This window comes from Drosophila albomicans, chromosome X, assembly GCF_009650485.2.
Source record: "Drosophila albomicans strain 15112-1751.03 chromosome X, ASM965048v2, whole genome shotgun sequence".
NCBI lineage: Eukaryota > Metazoa > Arthropoda > Insecta > Diptera > Drosophilidae > Drosophila > Drosophila albomicans.
This window is the reverse complement of record NC_047627.2, coordinates 15,610,513-15,628,356: the sequence shown is the minus strand read 5'-3', so window position 1 is coordinate 15,628,356 and position 17,844 is coordinate 15,610,513. Positions and strand designations below refer to the sequence as shown.

At 37.3% G+C, this 17,844-nt stretch overlaps 1 protein-coding gene across 1 annotated transcript in view; it reads right to left on the bottom strand.

Annotated features, from left to right (window-relative positions):
* Window positions 1–17,844, bottom strand: part of LOC117567319 (homeobox protein aristaless) — a 56,963-nt gene that overhangs the window by 23,352 nt on the left and 15,767 nt on the right. The window contains exon 3 of the mRNA XM_034247222.2: window positions 11,915–12,186. Coding sequence (XP_034103113.2) covers window positions 11,915–12,186 — 272 coding nt within the window. The remainder of the gene's footprint in view (window positions 1–11,914; window positions 12,187–17,844) is intronic.

The following is a 17,844-nucleotide window of genomic DNA, read 5'->3' as shown; positions in this document are numbered from 1 at the left end:
TGCGACAATTGAAACAGCAGCCACTTGAGAGCTGACGACGCATCGTCGTACTCGAACCCACCTTGAGGGTCGCCTCCAAGTGCTGCTCGCTTCCCCATCTCCATCTCCTCCTCCATCTTCAACTCCATCTCCAACTCCATCTCCAACTTCAACTCCATCTGCAGCTCGAAGAGACTTACGACTTTGCGATTTAAATAGATATGAGCTCAAAAGTAGCGCTGATCCTCTCAACTCTGACGCATGACAGCGGCGACAGAGCGAAAGAGAGCGAGAGAGACAGACAGAGAGGGAGCGAAAGAGAGGGGAAAAGGGGAATTGCCCATTGCTCGAATGAGTGGAAGAAAGATACGGTTTATGAAAGCAACTTGAGAGATTAACAGAGCTTTTGTTTCTGCAACGAGCTGCTGAAAACAAAAGAAGAGAAATGCAAAAAAAAAAAAAACTACTTGGGAACGATCAAGGTGAAAATAAACAAAACAAATTGCGGAAAAGAACTGCGACAGATAAATTTAAAATTGCTTTAATTTTATGACAAATAAAATGCAATGAAATATATAGTAAATAGGATATAAATAGAATATAAACGAAATCTACGACAACATAAAATAGTAAGAGAAGAAGATTATAATATTATTATATACAATGAAAAGCCTAAACATTAAAACAACTAAATTAAGCATTGGAGTTAAAATGAAAGTAGTAAAGATTACAAAAAAGACAAAAAAATACAAAAAAAAAAGACTAATATTAAGAGAAACAAATATACAGAAAAGAAAAATAATGAAAAAAGCTAGGAATGAAAAGTTCACATATCATAATTTTGGAAGTAAAAAGTAAACTAAAAAGTAGCTAACTAACTAACTAAAAGAATCTAAGGGATTCAATTAAAAATACGAATTAAAAAAAAAGAAATAATAAAAGTAGAGACAAAATATATATTTTATATGCATATGCAGAATAGAGAGACCGAGAGAAAGAGAGAGAGAGAGAGAAACATAGAACATTATAAAATATATTCTATATCTACTGCATTGGAAGCTAAAGTCTACTATTGTAAATGGAATCGAATTCGAATTTGACTGCAACTGCTTCGATTTTCCACAGCTTCTTTTCATACATCACTCTTGCTATTCCGCTGGCATTTACACAATAGAAAGGAATGCTTCTAATTAAATAAAACCCAAAATATTTTGATGCCCAAAGTGAAAAAATGGAATTAATTACTTTGTAATAAACTTCCCGTTCGACACTTTAAAAGCGGAACGCGGCGGCGGCATTCATTTTGGGAGCGTATTTGTGTCTTAATTGTGGCAACTCTGATTATGATAATGATTACGGGCATTCAATCCGGAGATCGCGCGACTCAACTCAACTCAACTCAACTCAACTCAATAAACTTGTATTCGAATACGTATTTATTTTTGTAGAGCAGAGAGCCACAACACACTACAATTTTTGAATTGGTTAATTGGTGGATGGATGGATGCGAGTACTCGCAACTCGCAACTCGAACGCGAACTCATACAGGAAATCTATTCATTCAAACATTTCGAATGACTAATTTTTGGGTGTCCAAACACTTGGCCAGCTTCTTCTCACACTCGGCCCCAATCAAATGTGTAATAATAATAACAATTTGTGAGTGAGCGAGCGAGCGAGCGAGTGAATGAGTTGTGGGTGTTGGAAATTGGTTTGGTTTCGTTTCGTTTCGTTTCGTTGCTTTCGATTCGGACTTTTTTTTCTTTCTTTCCTCTTTTTTGATTGTTGAGTTTCCCAAGATCTCCGACGATGCTCAAGCCGGACGATGGCTGAGCTGAGGATAATGTTTATTGAGTAAATAATGCATCGACAGTCGCCTCGTTTGATTTGTCATGCGATAATTACGCTTTTCAAAATTCGATAATAGGCCTCATTCAATCGATTGCCCTCCCTTTCCCTTTCCCTTCCCTTTCTCCTCGCTTCACGCCACTGCGAGGTGATCAACAAAGATGTTCACGTTGATGATGACAGCACTTGGATGATGATGATGATGATGTTGGTGATGATGTTGGTGATGATGGTGGGAGAGCAGCTTGTTAGCGATTGCTCTAATTGTTTGATGAGTTTTCATTTGCTTTCAATGTGCAACACAACAAAATTTGAGCAAAAGCTGTTTTTTTTTAATTGTGCTCAAAAATGCAGTTGCTTCCTTCTCGATGTGCGACAAGAGTGATCGATAACACAAGCTAAAGATACCAAATTGAATTGACATATTCACAAACTAGGCAAATGACACTGCTAAGCAGTTATTAATCAATAATCAATAAGCGGATATTTGCAATTGTGATCAATTTAAGTGATCGATAACATTATCGATCAATTGTCTAAGCAAAAGAGCGGAAGAATGAAGTTTAAGGGTTTCATAAATGTTATTTACAGAGATTTGTAATAATGTAGATTTAAGCTAAGATGCATTTGAATACATTTGAGATAAAATTATTAGTTATCGATATATTTTAATAAATATCAGTGATCGATACAAGTTAAAGAAATCAAATTTAATTGACATATTTACAAATTAGGCAAATAACTCTGCTAAGTTTTTATTAATCGATATTGATAATCGGATATTTGTACATTTGCTAAATTCGAGTGATCGATAACATTTTATAGAAAGATTTGTAATTACTTAGATTAGTTTCATATTTGTTGAGCTCATATTCATAAATATTAATTATGAAATGAACTAAATCAATTTCATTGCTATTAATTATCGATATATTGTAATAAATTTTATCTGAAGATACCAAATAAACTATCTGCTGGTTATCAAATATTTAAGATAAGATATGTTTCAGTAAATTTGAACAAAATAAACTATCTGCTAGTTATCGATTATATAAGATAAGATATATTTTAGTAAATTTTAACTAAATCGATTTCGTTGCCACTCGTTATCGAAAGCAATTTCTTGAATTAATCGCAATTTCGATAGGAATATCTAGTTGAACGCGCTCTTCTTCTACCTAGTCTACTCGACACACACTTGACTGGCCAATGACGCAAACTCACCGCATCGCCCTCTCCCCCCCACCACCAGCTCATCGAACTTCCATCAGCTAGCAAACGGATCCGCAACAGTGCGAAATCCGTTTGCGCCATCAGCTGAAGCGTTAAGTGTTTAACAAGCTACTTTCCCACTTCAAAGCACCCAACAGCAAAAAAAAAAAAAAAAGTAGCAACAACAGTTTTGACTGAAATAAAAAGAAACCAAAATCGCTCGAAATATTTCGAGATGATGAATTTGCCTGATGAGATCTAAATGAGCGAACGCTCTGTGCTCATTTTGCGCTAATAAGTCTACAACAACAACTCGGAAAGACACAAAGAGAGAGAAAGAGAGGGGAGAGGGAAGTGCGTGCGTATCGAGCGCCTTTGGCGTGGGTCTTAGCTTCGCTGAATACGTTTCCGATACCCTATAATTGCTACCTTACAAACATTTTCTGGAGTTTAGTAGTACAATATCAATATTACGGCAAATTCTTAAAACCACGTTAAATTCTTCTTTTCAGAGCTAGATTGTTGATATTTTAAATGAGTTTGACTTAAAGTACAAAGCTGATACTCTGAAAATTTCAGAACAAACGCTGCTACAAATCGTGAGTTATAAAAGTAAATAAAAGTTTCTTGCACTAATTTATAAGATTTTTCACAATTTATTGAATCACAAAAGATCAGATTCAACAAAGAAATTATTTAATGATATATTAAGCACAAGGTATTACAGGGTATTTGGGCTGTCAGTTACTTGGATGCTTGTTTTACGAACTGCGTAAAAATCATTATCAACGTGCGTCCGTGTTAAGCGACGGGTGAAAACAGTGGAAAACAAGGCGAAGGTCACGTTTTCGCGCTGTGGGTGGCAAATGCGAATGGAATATCCCTCTCGAAATAAATAACAAACAAAAACGCAGCAAATTAATAATAAAGCAGGGCAACAACAGCTCAGAAAATGTGAAAAGCGACCACCGGACAGGCGAACAAATCTCCTTCCCCCCAAAGAAAAAAACAAAAAATGCCCGCAATCCCTTGGCAGCAGATTCAGCAGCCGCTAACAGTCGGATAATTGCGACAATGTTGCTGCACTTACACGTGTCATCAGCATCATCATCAGCATCATCATCATCATCAGAGTGTGAGAGTATCATCATCATCATCGTAATCGTGATAATCAGCGAGTGCCACTAACTTGTTGTTACACACTTGCCAAAGCAATTGCAACCCTTGAAAGGTCTCTCACCCCTCGTTCGTCCAACTCTCAACCCTCAGCTTCTTGGGCGCTAACCACACACACACACACACACACACACACATTGTTGTTGCCATTGACTTTTACATGTGTTTCCCAGGACCCGCAACACGAACATCAATTGGAACAAACCCAAATCCCAATTTCCCTCATGTTAATGCTGTTGTTGTTATTGTTATTGTTATTGTTTATTATCTGACTGTATTCAAATAATGTGCAGCCCTTTATTGAAGTCGCTTTGCAAGTCTATTTGAATTCGCATTTAAACTACATAAATTTGAGTTCATAAATCATTTTTGGAAACAGTTTTGTAAACAGTCTTCAAACAAACTTAAGAGAATAAAGAAAATAGATTTGAGAACCTTTTACGAAAGTCAATTATGTGAAATACTTCGGGAAAATTAGCATAGCCTAAGATGCTTTATAGAAAAAACAATGAATAGATTTGAAAAATAAAATACTTTAAGTAAATTAGCATTACTAATAAAGTATTGAAATATCCATTATAGAAAATATAATAAATAGATTTGAAAACAAGTAAGAAAACTACAGTTGAGATACCCATTACACTTCTCTAATTTAATCATATTCTACAAAAATACTAAAAATAAACCACAAAATTCTAAAACATTTCGAAGATTTAATATCCATCTACCCTATGGGTAGAGCGTATAAATATGATATTTGAATATCTTTTTTCAAAGTGAAATAAATAGTACTATGGAATTGAGCTTCAAATTAAATTGAATTATTGTTATTATAAATTTATGAAACATTGATGTGACTAACGGAATAATTAAAACTTATTATTCTTGTACTCAAGGTAGTGAAAAATATAAAATTAGAAAGTTGTATATCTTTGTCGGTTGTTAACATGAAAATATTCTTTAATTTAGATTAACTTCGAGTCGCACAAAAACTTAAAATTTATAATGAGAACTAAAATAGAAATTCAATGAATATTTTGTAGATAAATATTCACTGCACAAAATTTCAAAAGTAATTGTCTAAATTATTGTGATTTTGATTTATATCGAAAATGGTGCTAGAATCTTTAGAAATCTGTTAAAATTTAAATAAAACATGAAAAAATAAATCGAGATGAATTTTCGAGATCGAATTTTCAGAAGTCTGTTAAAGTAGAAGTAAAATATGAACAAACAAATTGAAATCCCGCTTATTGATTAAAGATTAGTTGGCAATTAATACGTAAGTACTGCGTATGTATATAGGCAATAATTTTAGCTGCAGCTTGAGTGGCATTTGGAGTTGCGAGTTGCAAGTTGCATGCTGCAAGTTGGCAGACCAATTGGAGACAAAGCCACCCACTTGCTTCTGCCTGTTGTTTGGTTGTTTGCTGTTGTTGTCGCATTTCCGCTGCATGCTTTTCCGGGAATTCACAAGTATAGAAAATTAAAAACCACTTATAGCATCAGGCTGCCACACATCCACACACACACACACATATGGAATAGACGCGGGGTCTATTAACACAACCAGGGTTGACATCCAAAATGCCGTGAGGCAAAGAGATGGGGCTGGAGTAGGTAATACAATACGAGAGAGTCAGAAGAAAAAAAAAAAGAAAAAAACACAGTCGAGGCAACTACTTAAAATGCAATTATATGCATTATTTGGCTGTTGTGCGAGTAATTTTTATTTTTATACAAAAATACGCAGAATATTACAAGAAAAAAACAAAACCGAAACGCAATGCAACGAAAAAAAGAGGAAAATAAAAATGGAAGACGACGACGATGACGTCGAGAATGAGAATGTGGATGAGGTTGAGAATGATGATGATGATGACGATGGCAACCGCCAAGTATTTAAATGCCCACCTCAGCTACTAATTATTACCAGGAAAAACGCTTGAAATTGACGTTTCATTTTGTTCGGCGGGGCACGTCAACACCAACAAGTGGAGAGCGAGAGAGAGAGAGAGAGAGGTAGAGAGAGAGAGATAGAGTATTCTTCTTGTAGAATCTTAAAGAAAAAGGGTGTGAGGTCCCGCAGTTGAATCGAAGCAAAGCAAAGCAAAGCGAAGCGTCGGTGTCGTGATTATGCACAACCCAAGAAATGGAAACGAGAATGAGTTTATGTGAAGAAGAGACGATCAGAAGACGATCAGTTGAAATGCAGTCGCTCCAGTCGGTCCAGGGTCGAGCCACTCACTCGAGCAAAAAACTCTTCAACAGATTAACGCACTCGAGAAATTATAAAAAAATAATATTTTTCTTAGAACTGATACCATTTTAAACGAATTGGTACTCGACTCGCAGTGTCCGACTGTAGGGAGGGAGTGGGGGGGGAGTGGGGGGGGGGGAGACAAAATGAAGAAGCAGCATGATGATCTTGCGATTGCGATCGCGATCGCATTCAAGATCGTCGAGATCTTCAGTTCTCGATCAGCTACAGTAAATGCATGTGAAAATGCAGTCCAAAGGAGTTGACAAGCTGATTGAGTGCACGCTAAAGAGAGAGAGAGAGAGAGAGAGGGAGATCGATCGAAAGAGTAACATGATCGTCGATCGTCGTCGGTAGACGGCATTGCGTCAAGTGGCAGCATCGCGGCGAGTCGACATGTCTGCCACAAGTCTGGCTGCTGGACTCGAACCTCGAACCTGGAACCTGGAACCTCGACTTCGAGTTCGACTGCAACGTCTACTGGTCGATTCGGTTTCGGTTCCCATGACCACAACTCTTTTTGGAGGCTGCCAATCGGGCTGCAGCTACTCCAAAATAACAGAAAAGAAAAAAAAAAAAAAGAAAAGAGATGCAAAGCAAGGCAAAAAAAAAAAAAAATCGAAGAATGACGATTGCACATTTTGGTCAAGAAAACCTTCAGAGTGAGTTTTGCTGGGCGGCCATTTGTTGCATGGATTGTGTGTGGAGTGTGTGGAGTGGATGTTCATGCCCCAAAGACGCAGAGTCGCCACTTGAGTAAATTAGTTTCGTAGAACTTGTAGGCTGTTGGATCGCGTATTGTTTGACTGCCCCCTGAAGCTGCCACACAATTGAAATTAGTGTCTCTCTCTCTCTCCTTCTCTCCTTCGCCTTCTCTCTTTAGCTGATCTGTCTGAGGTGAGCTGAGCATGAGAACAGCTTCTTCACCATGTCCAGAGTTTTGCGAGAAACGCAAATATGTTTGCTCCCATGCCAATTCAACAAAGATCATGCTGCCAATTGTCGTTGAAGCTCTGTGTGTCTGTACCTCGAAATGAGGCGAAGTGAAATGAATACTTAGAGTGCGAGACAGTTCAACAGACAGAGGAGAAATAATCAGGTAAAATAATTAGAGAGTAATGCAGCATATGTGAATTGAAATCAATACTTGAGGCAAGTCAAAGGTGAGAGTCCATCAAATCTAAACAACAATTAAGAGAGATCAAGCTAAACTAGATATTTGAATTTAAATCAAGGTAGTTAAAGCAACTCTTAAAGCTCCTTCCCCTTTACCGATTTCTATAGCCATTGTTATTCCGAAAGCAGTGAAAGCTTGTGAAATGCAAATCGGAAACTGGCGAAAAATGCGGAAGACGCAGAGTTGAATTTTGGGTTGCAAATTATTCACACATAAATGTGTAATTACCCAGACATGGCACAGCACACATACTTAGCCAGACACTCACACACACACACATACAGAGACACACACACACACGTATACAGACTGCTGGCAAAATTGGCAAAAGTTCATTTGGCAAAAGTTGAAGCTCTGCTTTTGTCTCTCGACTTCTATCCGCAAACGTGCGAGTGTGTGTGTATGTCTGTGTCTGTGTGTGTACGTGCATGTGTGTGTGTGTGTGTGGGCAGTGGGCGTGGCTGCTGTTGCTGGCATGGAAAATTAACAATTTTTCAATTAAAATCAATACCGAGTGCTTTTTTCGGTTTTGTGAAGTCAACTGCAGGCGAACGAAACGGAGAGGCGACGGAGAGCGAAGGATGGGCGTGGGCGTGGGCGTGGCAGTGAGGTTTGTGGGTAATCTACAGCTGCACATGATAGCACACTGTCTGTGTGTGTGTCTGTGTGTGTGTGTGAGTGAGTGTTGTTGTGCACATTTCATGAAAATAGCTTAAGTGCCTGAAAGTATGCAATACAAGCGGAGAAGGAGAGAGGGGAGAAAAAGGAGAGAGAGTATATATGTATGTGTGAGTATGCTTGCTTAGCTTGCATATGTATGCGTATGGGTATGCGTGTGTGTGTGTATGTCTAGCTGCTGTTGTTAGTTTTTTGGGCGCCGTTGCTGTCATCAAGTAAAATTTCTAAAGCTTTTTTGCTAGCAAAAAGAGCGGGAAAGGGGGAGAGAGAGAGAGACAGAGAGAGAGACACACACACAGACGCACAAATAGTGCCGTTATTTTGCATGACATTTGCAGACTCTCTCTATGTATGTGTGTGCTTTGGGGTCGTCGTCGTCGACGTCGTAGTCATTGCGCTCGTTTGGTCTTTAGAGTATTTTGTGGTTGTCTAACTGTTGAGCTGTTACACCAGCAACGAGTGTGAGTGTGTGTGTGTGTAGCTAGTGTTGCTTACAGTCATGTGGGTGTAGTCAACACAGAGAGAGGGAGAGGGGGGAGACGTAGTGACAGTCGTTGACTATTTGCGGGCACCGCAAACAACGTTAAATGCAAATTTACGCCAAGCATCGTAGTCCATAACCATCAAGCTTCCCTTTTGCCTTCCCCCCTCTTGTCTGCTGCTAAGCAACCCCCCCCGTCCCCCTGCTGTGCTGCCGCTGCTGCTGGCAACCCCCAAAAGACTCTTCGTTCCCCCCCAAAACTGTTACACACAAAATGGCCGTACTTTGGCGCCATTGCCTTAGTTGTTGTGGATGTGGAAGACTATTGCCGTTATTGCCAAGTGCGTAAGAGAGAGGAGAGAACGAGGGAGAAGAGTGAAAAGAGAAAGAGAACGAATATAGAGAGAGAGAGAGAGAGAGAGATATGGAGAGAGGAGGCCAACTGAGACGGAGACTGCGGCCAGAATTGAAGTGTTAGTTGTAATGCTACTAATTGGACTCGCTTTTAGCAACATTTCTCCCTTCCTACCTTCTCCCCGTCCCGTTCGTAAGAGCTCCTACGAGAGTGCCCACTCAACCCCTCTCCCTCTTTACTCACCTCCCTCTCCCCTTCACTTACTGTGTGCAAAATTCTATAATTGGAAAATTTTACACACTCGAAATTCAATTTGCAACTACGTCTTTAGTATGAGCTAAGTAACTAAGTGGAGTGCAGTATTAGCAAAGGCCGCAAGGAGAGTCAAGTCAAAAACGAAAGCAATGCTACAGTGGAGGGGTAGAGAAGTAGAAGTGGGTAAAGGGGTGAGGCGCAGTGTTAAGTGGCATGACTGCAAAGACAACTGCAAGTTAATAAATTTGCTAGCATGCAAGGTAAATAACTAAATTTGTAATTATTGTGAAAACAAACAGTTATCAATAAATTATTAAATAAATCGATAAATATTATAATTATTATAAAACAAACATTTATCGATAAGTGATTACATATATCGATAAACGATAAATGATGGCGATAATGATAATAGTAATCGATAACTATTAAAAAAATGTTTAATTAATAAATGATTAAATAAATCGATAAATATTAGAATTATTATAAAACCAGCAGTTATCGATAAGTGATTACATATATCGATAAACGATAAATTATGGCGAGAATGATAATAGTAATCGATAAATAATTAAAAATCGATCAACGAAAAGCTTTGACATTAATATCGATAACAAGCAGTTATCGATAAATCAAATAATAGTAATAACATAATACAGAGTTGAGGTGCAAAGTTTACTGAGTAAATGTTAATCGATTATCAAATGTTGCAAACCATCGAAAAAATAAAAGAATTACAGACGCAAAGAGTTAATTAGAGGAAAAGTTTATCGCCGTATTTCTTGATAATCAACGGACGACATAAGTTTGTAATTATTACAAAACGAATCGATAATAAAATGATAAATATCGAGCAAGAGGTGAAGTGGAAAGTTCACATAACAAGCATCGATAGGCAAGCATTAATCGATAATAACATTAATATCAAACAGTTAAAGTGCAAAGATCATTAAAAATCAACGCACTTATCGATACACAAGCAATAATCGATAATTACATTATTATCAAATTATGCAAGAAATCGAGAAAAGTTACCTATAAGTTTAATAAGATCAGATTATAACCACAACAACTCATTCAATACTATATACAAATATAATAATTCTAGCACAACTTTGTTTTATGATAAATTCATAAAGCACACTTTGTCCAATAAAACTGAGGTATCGATTGCTAATGCGTAGATTCCAGCACATGCGATTAGAGAGCGCTGTAAAGTCAAGTTCGAAGACGCAACGTGGACTGCGTTGCCAGCAAAGTCAAGACGAGACAAGACGAGTTGAGTCGCAGAGCTAAGTGCCTGGGCACTTGAGGCGGCTCTCTGCCATTAGCAGGACGAAGGACGCGGGACGCGGGACGCGGGACAATTCAGTGGCCCGTCCCAGTTTCGGTTACGGTTTGAAATCGCTGTCGCAAGTGGCTGCCTTTGGTTGCGTCTTGCGTCGCCGCTTCTCACGCTCGACAAGAGAGAGAGAGAGAGTGGCGCACTCGATGCGGGTAAAAGGGCAAAAATTCGATAGCAAGCCGAGAGAGAGTGGGGAGGTAGGGAGGCGCAGAGAGGGAGACTATCGACTAACCGCGCCATAATTGCACACATTTTCCCCTATTTTTGTTGTCTGATTCCTTTTGCTAATCAAACACAAAGCGCGAGCGAGCGAGAACGAAACGCACAGCGAAGCTATTAAGTGAGAGAGAGAGAGAGCGAAAGAGTGAGAGCGAAAGCTTTTTAAGGGTGGCAATTTGGCAACGTTGAAGTTCACTCGACGCACACACACACACACACACACTCGCTCACATACACACACACAGTGTTTGCCTGTCGCCATCTCGCTCCCACTCTGCTGTGCAGCATTGGCAATTTGGGCTAGAACAATAACGGCCATTAAAATGCTTAATTATAAATTCGCAAACGTAGCTGATTTCTTTTTTCCCTTTTTTTTTTTAGTAAGACTTGCTGACGAGGCAGAAAACAGAGAAAGAGAGAGAGAGAGAGAGGGACGATTGCACTTGAGAACTGGCTGCAGTTGATGGCTTATTAAAAAAGCAGTCGCATCTTAAACAGCTTAAGGATGAGCTGCAGGATGAATTGCCGCATAACAATAAAAACAATCGACAAACAAACAACAAACCCAACAGCAAAAAAAAAAGGTGTGAAAAATCAGCAGTGAGACATCCAAACAACAAAACAAAGAGCTGAGACAAAGCGGAAATGCAAATTCCAGCGCAGCATTCAAACTGTTTTGCCAACAGGCAACACCTAACATACTCAACTATACATCACAAGAATATATATCTATATATATAAACATATATACGTAGAATACGAGAGGCGGATGTAATTAGTTCGTTAATTCATTAAACCGCATCTTCTGTGCTCTGTGTCTTTGGCCAAACAATAGCGAGATATCAAATTACCATTCACTCACTAGCATCAAGTATTCATGACTCATTCACACACACACACCGAGGGAAAGAATTGAATAACTCACTCACCTGTATACGATCCTCGGGCAATTCTGTTTTCAGTGACAACATCTCGCGGGCATAGACATCGGGATAATGCGCCTCCTTGAAGGCTTCCTCCAGCTTTTCCAGCTGATAACTCGTGAATATTGTGCGACTATGGCGTCGTTTTTTCTTCTTCTTTTTGCCATTTGGCCCAACGCCCATGCCGGGCACGCCCACGCCCACACCGACACCAACACCAGCGCCCACACCAAAGCCATTTAGGCCATCCATGCCAAATTCCTTGGCCGCCAATGAGCCTGTAAAAAAAGAAGCCAAGAAAAGAAAAGAGTTACGCTTTGATTTCAATACAGATATTCAGCTTATTATCTATTTAACTTATAGTAAATGTGATTTTTAATTATTTGTATATTAAGTCGAAAAAGAAGAATATAAATTTGATATTGAAAAATTGAAAACAAATAAGTAGCAAGCTAAGACATGAACTAAAAAGACTGATAACAAGATAGATTATAAATAAAGTCTGCGTTAAAAAATTAAGTAATATCTTTTCTAAATCAAAAGAAATACCTATTTGGCTTTAGATAAAGTGCTATTGAAATTCAATAAATTGTGGAATTCATTACAAATAAATAGCGCGTATTTCACAATCGAAAACACTTTAATACCAAATATTAAATATGTTGTCTATATAATATGGAAATATAATTAGCTGGGTTTTAATTCCTCTACAGAATACATGAGAATGAACTACAAATTTAATTCCAGATTTTTTAGAGTTTAAATTGCATTAGAAAATTCTGAAACATTGTGTTTTAAAATCTAGGTAAATATTCTCTATTCTATTCTATTTTTGCATATTATTTCTCATGTTAAGTTAACAAATAAATATGAAATTTTAAGTAACTTTGTTTGCTGCAATTTTATTGAAAGTATTTTAAATTTGTTCATATTGTAATAGTTATTTTACTATTATAATATAGATATGTATGTTATATATAATATAATCTCTGCTCGTGCAATTTAATTCGTCTTTCAATCAACTGGCGACACATTCCTGTGTTTCTTCTGCTCTGTACTTCAGCATTTCCTTGTCGAAATTAGTTCACAGCATTCTCAGAGTTTGCTCCCATGACCCAAAAGGGACTCTCGCTCCTCTGTAACCCCAATCCTAAATCCAATTGCAACCCATATCCCGGGTTGAAGACGGCGCTGAAGCGCGACTTGAAGTGGTTTTTGTTTTCTTTATTGTTTTAATTTTCTTTTTTTTTTTGGTTGCTGTTCTCTTTTCTCGGTTAGTCTGTGTTATTTTAAATATTTAATAATTGTATCTAGTTTCCCACTTCCTTTTTGAGAAATGAGAAAATAGAAGAAGACAACTCCACTTGACATTGCCGTGACCTGCCGCATTCAAATTGGGGGAAAGAAAGTGAAAGTGGCGAGGATGACGATGTTGATGATGATGATGAGCGTTGACAGACTTTGTCTTTAAGTTGTCGTGATGAGAGTTTAGTGTTTAGTTTTTCTTTTTCTTCTCTTTTTTTTTGTGGTATAGTGTGGAGGGGATTATGAGCATGTTGGCAAATCATTGAAGCGCTCGATTGAAGATGCCTTTCAATGGCAAATCGATTGAAGCATTGAAGCACCCGGAAAAAAACAGCAGAGGAAAAGTGCCTAGCAGCCACTCAACAACAACTCATTTTGGGAAAGTACAACAACAATTCGCATTGAAATTCGATATGAAAAATTAAGCAGAAGTTGTTGTTGCTGTCGAGTTGTTCAAGTGAATTGCTGACGGGGGGATCCTTCTCAACTCTTGTCGTTTTCTTTTAGCGAGGGGCAATTTTAGTCGCCAAGGGGAAGAAACAACAACGTTGGCAACGTTTTCCAACAAAATACGCGTGAAAAATACATACAAGCAAACGCATTGCAACGAATTTTGAATGCCGCCGCTGCACTCAAGTGGAAGGAAATTTTGTTTTCATGGCGAGTGTAATGAATGCGATTTTTGGCATCTTGAGTTACTTGAGCATCGCATCGCAACGCAACGAAGCAAAGGCAATTTTCCAATGAAAATATTGATATCGATATCGATAAATGCAATACCCTATAAAGCATTTGCAATTACCTCAGCTCAATTGACTAATCAACATCGCTTTCAATTTTCCTCGCTTAATTATTGTATTCAATTTCTGATTTGTTGAAAATCGTTTTATGAAACAAAATTTACCAACTTGCTAATAAGCAGTTAGTAATCATTTCAAATAGTTTTGGGGATTTTACCTACACTTCTTTCAATTCATTTGCCTTACTCAAAGATTCTTATCAATAAAAGTACTGACACTTGAAAAAGGTAAATATTCTGTGAATAAATCTTTATAATTGTAGTTTCTTTTCGTTTCCGATCTTGACAATGGGTTTCATAATACATATTCTGTAATGGGTTGCAAAAGTACTTGTTTGTATTTATATAATCTCATAATAATTGTTTAATCATTACTCGCATTGTGTTGATAGGCAACAAGTAAGAAAGCTACATGCGAGTGTGCTCGACTTTAAGAGACCACGCTTACCCACTATTCTTAAAATATACCAAATAATATAATGAATAATGAAATAAACCAAATATCGATGGACTAATACATTCCATTGAGCACAAAACAGTTTGGTATTATGCTTAAAATATACTAAATTTATATACCGATATAGTACTGAAATTTATCGAATACTATATTTGGTATATTGATATACACTACATTCTGAATATACCAATGCGGTATTATACTTTAAGTAAACCCAATAAAATGCTGATATATTTGGTATATCAATATAGTTCATACTTCATTTTAAATATAACACAAAATATACTAGATTGTCAATCATATAGAAGTATTTCTTAAATAACTTTTAAAATTGTTGTAATTAATATTCAAAAGTATTGCAAATTTTCAAGTTTTTAAGCAATTTCTAACTAAACACTCTAATAATTTATGCTGTAGCTTTAATATAATGTAACTTTCCGTAAACAAAAATGTAAAAAATAAAACAATTTTATTAAAAGGACTTTTTGATCCGCCTTTTAATTAAATTTTGCTGTAATATAAGTAGTATTTAATAATGTGAATCTCTTTTGTTATAGTTTATTTTGTGTAATGTTCAATTTATAATTTAGTAGGATTCAAATTTCATCAAAATAATTACAAGAATTGAATTCTAAATATGGAGGCAAAAAATAATATTGATAAATGAGTTCGGTTTGAAGTTGTTGCTAATCAACACTGTTACTATGCATCATACACATACATACATAACATATATGTGTGTTGTATAAATCTAATTATATAATTAAGAGCGATGAGCAAATGTGCGAAATTAGTTAATTCTGTGCGCACAAAAGTAGGCAACGTAAATTTAGCTTTTGTATGTTTACACTTGGTCCGCATACTTTTAATGAGCTCACATACATACACAGAAACACATACCGACACACACATACCAACACACACAAACGCACACGCACACAAAGGCAAACACGCAACGCAGCTTTATTATTGAAAGTTTTCACTGGCACATGAAAGTCAACGCGCCCCAAAGTCAACATCGACACCGACACACACACACACACACACACGGATGGAGCATGTCAGCATGCTCTCCCCTTCTCTCTCTCCCTCTCTCGCACATGCATCACAACATATTAGCAATTAAAATTTTCTTAGTTAATTACTTTAAGCAGACGACGTCGACACGCAAAATTCCAGAGCGAAAAATGTCGCAGCAAAATGAAAGGCGACAAAGCGAAGGACATAGAAAGAGTGTGAGGGAAGAGGGGGAAGAGGAGAAGCAGGATATTGTGCCAGTTCGGTGTGCACGCTGTCGACGTTGTCGTTGCCAAGTGAATTTTATGAAATTTATGCGCATTTCACTAGAAAATTTAATTAGGAAATCTAATTTGCTCAAAAGCGCATAAAAAATGTCACCCAACGCGACGCGCTGCGATGCGATGCGGGCGCTCAACGTGCGGGCTCCAGCTTGGGCGCCATTTTTGTTGGCTCTCATTCTGTCTCACTCTCTATGTGAGTGTGTCTGTGAGTGTGTGTGCGTTTATTGTCAGTGCGCGGAGGGTGTGGCAGAGACATGCATCAAGTAACCAACAAAATGACTAATTCCTGCCCCAACTCTGTGAGCGTGTATGTGTGTGAGAGTGTGTGGATGTGCGAGTGTGTGTGTGTGTAGCATAAACAGTTGCATGGCAAAATACGCTAATAAAGTGGCTGAGTTGAGTTGGACTGCGACGTCAACAGCGACAACGACGGCGACGGCGACTGCGACTGCGACTGCGACAGCGCAGTCTTCTGCTTCAGCTTCTTCTTCTTCTTCTTCTGCTGTTGCTACTGCTGTTGCTACTGCTTCTTGCCACACCCGCGCATGTTGCAAGCAAGCATGGGGCAATGCAATTTGCATTAGCATCAAAGTGGCTGCGTTTTTGTGCATATATGCGTGCTGTCTCTCCCACTCTCTCCCCCTCTATCCATCTCTTTCTTTCTTTCTCTTCCTAGCTGCATTTCTTTCTCGCACTCTGTGACTTTTGCATGCCTTTTTCGTACTAATTAGAAATTAAATTGAATTATTTGCTTGAAAAATCATACAAAAAACAAATATACCAAAAGGGCAACAAAATCCGAATAAAGTGAGAGTTAGATACTAAGAGAGAAGGAGAGAAGAAAAGCGTCAGGTTGAGTATAAGAATTTTAAATAACGCTATGCCAACATATTAAAAAGAGGTACAACGAGTCGTTGTCAACGACATCGAAAATAATATTAAAAGACGGACAGAAAATTGATGAATGCATGATGAAGATCTCTGAATTTTCATATTTTAACATATTTATCAATTGACTTTATAATTTGACCCTTTCAGAATGTGTGTCTGTCTTTTTCAACTCATGTTTTAAATGTATTACAGTGTTACATTTGCTAAATTCGAGGTGGACTTGTAAGATAAGATAAAGCTGCTCTTATAGAGCGTGAAAAGATCAAATTAAAGATAAACACAAGATATGATATAGACGACAATAATTATAAAAGAGTCAAAGCTGCTGATGTATTTTATATATCTATACATGAACTAACTTTTACGGAATTCATTTTGTTTCTTGTTATTACAATATATTTTCTAAAGTTTATGTTTATTTTTAATTTATATTTTTATTGTATTATATTGTTAAAATTAGATTTATATTAAAATTTAACGAAATTTTTTAAATTTCGTGTTTATACCCGCTACCCATAGGGTAGAAGGGTATTATAACTTTGTGCCGGCAGGAAATGTATGTAACAGGTAGAAGGAGGCATCTCCGACCCTATAAAGTATATATATTCTTTATCAGCGTCAACAGCCGAGACGATCTAGCCATGTCCGTCTGTCCGTCTGTCCGTCCGTCCGTCCGTATGAACACCTAGATCTCAGAGACTATAAGAGATAGAGCTATAATTTTTTTTCGACAGCATTTGTTATGTTTGCACGCAGATCAACTTTGTTTCAAATTTTTGCCACGCCCACTTTCGCCTACTTACTAGGGGTCTGAGATGCTTTGTCCGACAATCTGGCACATTGTGCCGTTTATGGTATATTTTGAATGGTGTACTATATCGATATACCAAACATACCATTTGGTATATTTTTAGTATTTTTTAGTATTTTCGGTATATTTTGAAAATGATACCGCAATATTTTGCCTTTATTAAAAATGGGTAGCGGGTATCTCACAGTCGAGCACACTCGACTGTAACTTTCTTACTTGTTTTAGTTATGTTTGTAGTATAGTGAAATAAAACAAAATTTCATAAATTTCACATCAAACTAAAAATAAGAATTACTCAAATTGAAACAAAATTAACAGGAAAAAACAACACTTTTCAACCATAACTATTTTTTATTACCATATTTGATTAAT